General features: G+C 35.3%; 1 protein-coding gene across 1 annotated transcript in view; it reads left to right on the top strand.

Moving 5' to 3' along the window:
* The window catches only part of FANCB (FA complementation group B), a gene marked incomplete at its 5' end in the record, with an annotated part of 136,161 nt that overhangs the window by 27,629 nt on the left and 103,625 nt on the right, over positions 1 to 4,907 (top strand). Inside the window, 3 exons of the mRNA XM_007952842.2 lie at positions 157 to 309; positions 1,055 to 1,147; positions 3,624 to 3,752. Coding sequence (XP_007951033.2) covers positions 157 to 309; positions 1,055 to 1,147; positions 3,624 to 3,752 — 375 coding nt within the window. The remainder of the gene's footprint in view (positions 1 to 156; positions 310 to 1,054; positions 1,148 to 3,623; positions 3,753 to 4,907) is intronic.

Raw genomic sequence — 4,907 nt, 5'->3', positions numbered from 1 at the left:
AAACCTGTTCCCCGCTTTTTTTTTCCCAAATGATTTTGAGTTTTGTTCCACATTGTTCTCCCTGTCTATCCAGGATCTCCTACAGAGATCTTCTTCCAAGTGGTTGACATCAGATTGTTTTTTCTTCCTCATTCCTCTCTTACCTCTCCCTTTCAGGTTGCCACTAAGTGGGAAAACATTACCTCCTTACTGATTGATGACTTCATAGGAACTGGAACTGAGCAAGTGCTGCTACTTTTGAAGAGCCCTTTGAAGTCTAGTTGCCTCTCTTCCTTTAAGATAACCAATCTTATGGACATAAACTATTCAGTAAGGTCTATTTACTGTTTACACATTAAGAATGATTTTAGAAAATATAAGCATGTAAAGCATTTGAGCCACTATTCAAAGGTTTGTCATTTCATACTGAAACTTTTTGAATTTTAAAAATACTTAGCATGTATCTTTTAGCTATGTACATTGTATTTCCTTTCAACAAATGTTAAACAAACTGGCTTTATTGGTTTCGATATATGTAATATAGTTTATCTGGTGATCACTAAAGTAACCAAAATAGTGAAACTTTATTGTTGCTTCTGAAAACCATATTTTTACCAATAAACATAATATTGGATTAATTTAAATTATGGAATAAACTGGAGAGAAGCTGCCTTTATTAAAAGAAGTAAGAATTGATAATATCTTGAGGTCTTGTACATAATGGAAAGAAATAGCCCGGAAGTTTCAGATATATACAGACTCTCTCTAAGTTTTTCTCATTTGTAAAGTGAGGATAATTCTTTCTTTCACCAATTATGGGATTTTGTGAAAGCCCAGTGAGCTGATACTTTATGAACCAGTATACAAGTGGTAGGTGGTAATAGTAGTCATTATCATCATTTTTTTCTAGGGACAAGAAGATGATGGGGAAAAAATAGACATAATTTGCCTTTTGTAAAATAGTGTATAACATGGAAAATTGCCCTTTAACTGGATAAAATTTAGTTGTATTTTGTTAATGATATGACTTTTCAGATTATTTCAAAATGTATTTTATGTTTGTTTATTTTATTAGAGTGATATATTGGATGACAATGAAGATATTTTAATTGAAGACAGTGAAAAGAATTCTCAGTTGCTGATTCCAGTTCTGGAAAAAAGATTGAAAGTTAGTGTTTGCCCCCTCCCCTTTTTTTTAATAGAGCTATTTTAAAGAAAGTAAAGAATATTGAAAGAAATGTCCCTTAAGTATAAGCAACTCAGTGATCAGATACAACAATGGTATTTCAAAAGATCTTTGTTTTTTATGGTATCTATATAAAAATGATTATGCTGTTACTTATAAACGTGTCATCCTAAAATGATACCTTTTTGTAGTAAGATTGTATAAATTTAAGAAGCCTCATAAGGTATAAGAAACTCAATTTTGAAAACATTGCTTCTTGTCTGTAAGATCCATATACCATGGTATTTCTTTTAGAGAGGTAGGAAAGATGATGAGTCATTAACCAACCCTCAATCTTTCCATAAAAATACTCCCTAACAAAGTTTTTTGAGGTTTTCCAGACATGTGAAGGTAATGCACATCACTGCAACTATTCTGGCTTTGTCCAGAAATAGTAAAGAAAACAATGGATGCCTCTGATTCCACTACTTATATTTATAGCCAGATTTGACATTGGGGCATGGATGTTCTTGCCCTTATTTATGACTGTATGCAAATTGACCTGGAAATGTGAATATAAGATGCATGTTTTTCATAACCTGCCTTTTTCATATGTAACATTATTAGATACACAGAAGGTTTGAGAAAATAGTACAGTGGTTACCAGTATCGTCCCCATGGGGATTCATGGCATTTTTTTTAACTGTACACTGTTCTGTGTGTATGATGTTGTTAGTTGCCATTGACTTGGTTTTGACTCATGGAGACCCTATGTGTACAGAGTGGAGCTGCTCCATAGAGTTTTCAAGGCTGTGACCTTTCATTATCAGATCCCCAGGCCTGTCTTCCAAGGCACCTCTGAGTGGGTTTGAACCACCAACCTTTTAGTCAGTAGTAGAGTGCTTAACCATGTCGCCACCCAGGGACAAGACAAAGAACAGAAAAGCAAGGCTTAGTTCCATCCATTCTAGTGCTCCTGTGTTTGGTTTTGGGTGGGTGGTTTGTAGAGAGGACAGTGCAAGCCTTTCATAATATGGACACAGACAAATTCTGGAAGGGTAAGCGATCTATTGGCTGTGTAAATGGGAACTGAGGGTCTTGGAAGGGAGGGTGAGGTTTACCTTTATATTGTTTAAATTTTTTTTTACCGTTTATTAATGGTTTTATTTTCATAATTTTATAGTAAAACCTTACAATATGGATAATTTAACTCATCTCATGATGCACAGCTTCGTGCTGGAGTTGGGCTATGATGAGGAGCAGAGGAAGGAAGAGCACCCATAAGCATTTCTGTTGGGTGCAGTTTTGATCTGCCCACATAGTCCTCTCTTCCACTACCTCTTCCTCCGGTAGACTCAGATTGGTTGCCTACCTCTTAGGGGTACAATTCCCTCCCCCGAAGTCATGAATTACTCAGTGAATGAGTGATGGAATGTGAATGATGTAGAGCCCACAGAACTAGGTCAACATATTAAATTTTAAAATGTCAGCTAGACACTTTACATACTTTGTGCAATGGGACAAGATATGCAGCTAATTCAGTCCTTACCCCTCCAACTTGTAGTCATTGGGTACAAGAAAAAGAATGGACCTGCCTTTAAAAAAAAAAAAAAGCAACTTAAGAGAAACGCATCCAGAAAATAAATGCATTTTGCTTTTTACTTCTAGAAAAATCTGCTGTATTGAAAACTGGATTAATAAGTAAGCATTCTCAGGTCTCTGTCGGAAATGAAACAACTTCCATCAGTTTTATGGTGTGGCTCTTAGATTTTCAACAGCAAAATTTATTTCATAAAGGTTTTTATCTTTAGTGCTGAGATGTATTTATCTGGTCAGATAAAAAGAATGGATTGCTCAGTGCCTAGTGCAGAGCCATTTTTTTTTCAGCAGTTAGGAGCCAATCCTAGTCTTGAGGTTATTAGCACAAAAATAATGTATGAATTTTAGGTCTATTATGCATTATCTTTAAAATTTTGCTATAAAGATTGATGGTGAACCAAAGATTTTGAACAGTATGAAACTAAAAGTGTTCCTTTCTATTCATGACAATGTCTCTGCATTTGTGGATACTTTTGGATGCAGACCTTATTTCAGTAACAGGAAGAACAGTTTTCTTGTGAAGTGGAAGTGTTGCTCAGCCTTGACTTTATTCATGTTGACTCTGAGTTACCAAATAACTCATTGACGAAACTGATGCTGAAACAATACACTGGCATTTGCTCAGTGCATCATGTATACTCTGCATTGCAAACAGTTATTTGCTCTATTATTTTCATTGAAAGAAAAACATTAGTTTTTTTTTTTTGTAATGAGAGACTTAAAGCTTAGAACAGTTTCGCTCTGAGAATTATTCTCTGCATTTCTATAGAAAAGTGTATTGATACACCACAGTTGGAGAAGAAAGTACTTCATGAATGAATGGTTTGACAGTTTTCATTTGAAATTGTCTCTGGTGATGATTTTTCTTTCTACTTTACAGATTGGTTTGGCTTCTGTTCAGGATTTAAAGCAGCATCTCTTGCTTAAGGAAAAAGTGATTTCAAAATCCTACCAAGCTTTAGTCAACCTGATTCAAGGGAGAACTTATGAGACACCAAGTCCAGAGGAGGTAAAATTCATCATCTGACCACATTCTCATTTTAGGAGTTGAAAATCTGCAAGTTATTGAAGAGTTACTTAAATTGGGATATATAGAAAATGCTGCTCAGTGGATCAAGAAGAAAATTGGCAAGGATTATAATTTATAACATATAATGTATGGCCTTGTGTAGTATTTGATTAAGGAGCCAGTATTTTACCAATTTGCAAATGATTCTAAAATATTAAAGTCTCAGTTATCAGGAACTTTGAGGAAGATAAATCCTTTTGTCTAAAAAAGAAATTTAACTATTAAACTTTTTATCTGTATGGATAGTATAGAAATTACGCTTAAATGAGTCATTTCCGACTCCTAACTTCTCAACCAGCTTCTACTGATCGTTGGCTGCCCCTGTATTGATGATGCCGTGCCATCATCTGTGGACTAGTTTTCAGTCTGTTGTATTGTTCAATTCTAAGGATATTTATTTTTGTATTAAATGTCCCTAAATTACTAGGCTTTTTTCATCTTTATAGCTCCTTTTTTTATAATTTTACTCTCTTTTTCCTTGTGGTTAACCATCTGATGGAACCTCTTTGGGTACCTTGCAATTACTTCTGCCAGTTGAGCAATATAGAAAATTAGCAAAAACTGTTCAGACTTTATAAAAAGTAGCATCTATGTCCATCAGTAAAGTAGCATCTATATACATCAGTAAGGAGCCCTGGTGGCCCATTGGTTAAATGCTCAACCAGAGGTGAGCAGTTTGAACTCAGCAGCCACACCACAGGAGAAAGATGTGCCAGTCTGCTGTCATAAAGATGACAGCCTTGGAACCCTAGGGGACAGTTCTACTCTGTCCTATAGAGTTGCTATCACTTTCTCGACAGGCAACGAGTTTTTTTGTTTTGTTTTACATACATTAGTAGTTCCATTTTGAGAAAGACACAGCATAGCAAAATGCAAAATGAATCAAGAAAAGCTGGAGGGAGAGATGCTTAATGTTACGTTTTATTCTCTCCAGTCATGTCAGTGCCCAGCTCTGGCTCTCTTCTAGATTAACCATTCTTCTAATGGTCTTAACCTGGTACTTGTATTTAAGTCTAGTAATATGAGGTTTTATGTAAAACCAAGGAGTTCTGGTAGTGTAGTGCCTAAAGCATTTGACTGCTGACCAGAAGGCTG

This window comes from Orycteropus afer, unplaced genomic scaffold (assembly GCF_000298275.1).
Source record: "Orycteropus afer afer isolate SDZICR_OR568_19922 unplaced genomic scaffold, OryAfe1.0 scaffold00360, whole genome shotgun sequence".
In the NCBI taxonomy this organism is placed as follows: Eukaryota; Metazoa; Chordata; class Mammalia; order Tubulidentata; family Orycteropodidae; genus Orycteropus; species Orycteropus afer.
This window is presented reverse-complemented; position numbering and strand designations above follow the sequence as displayed.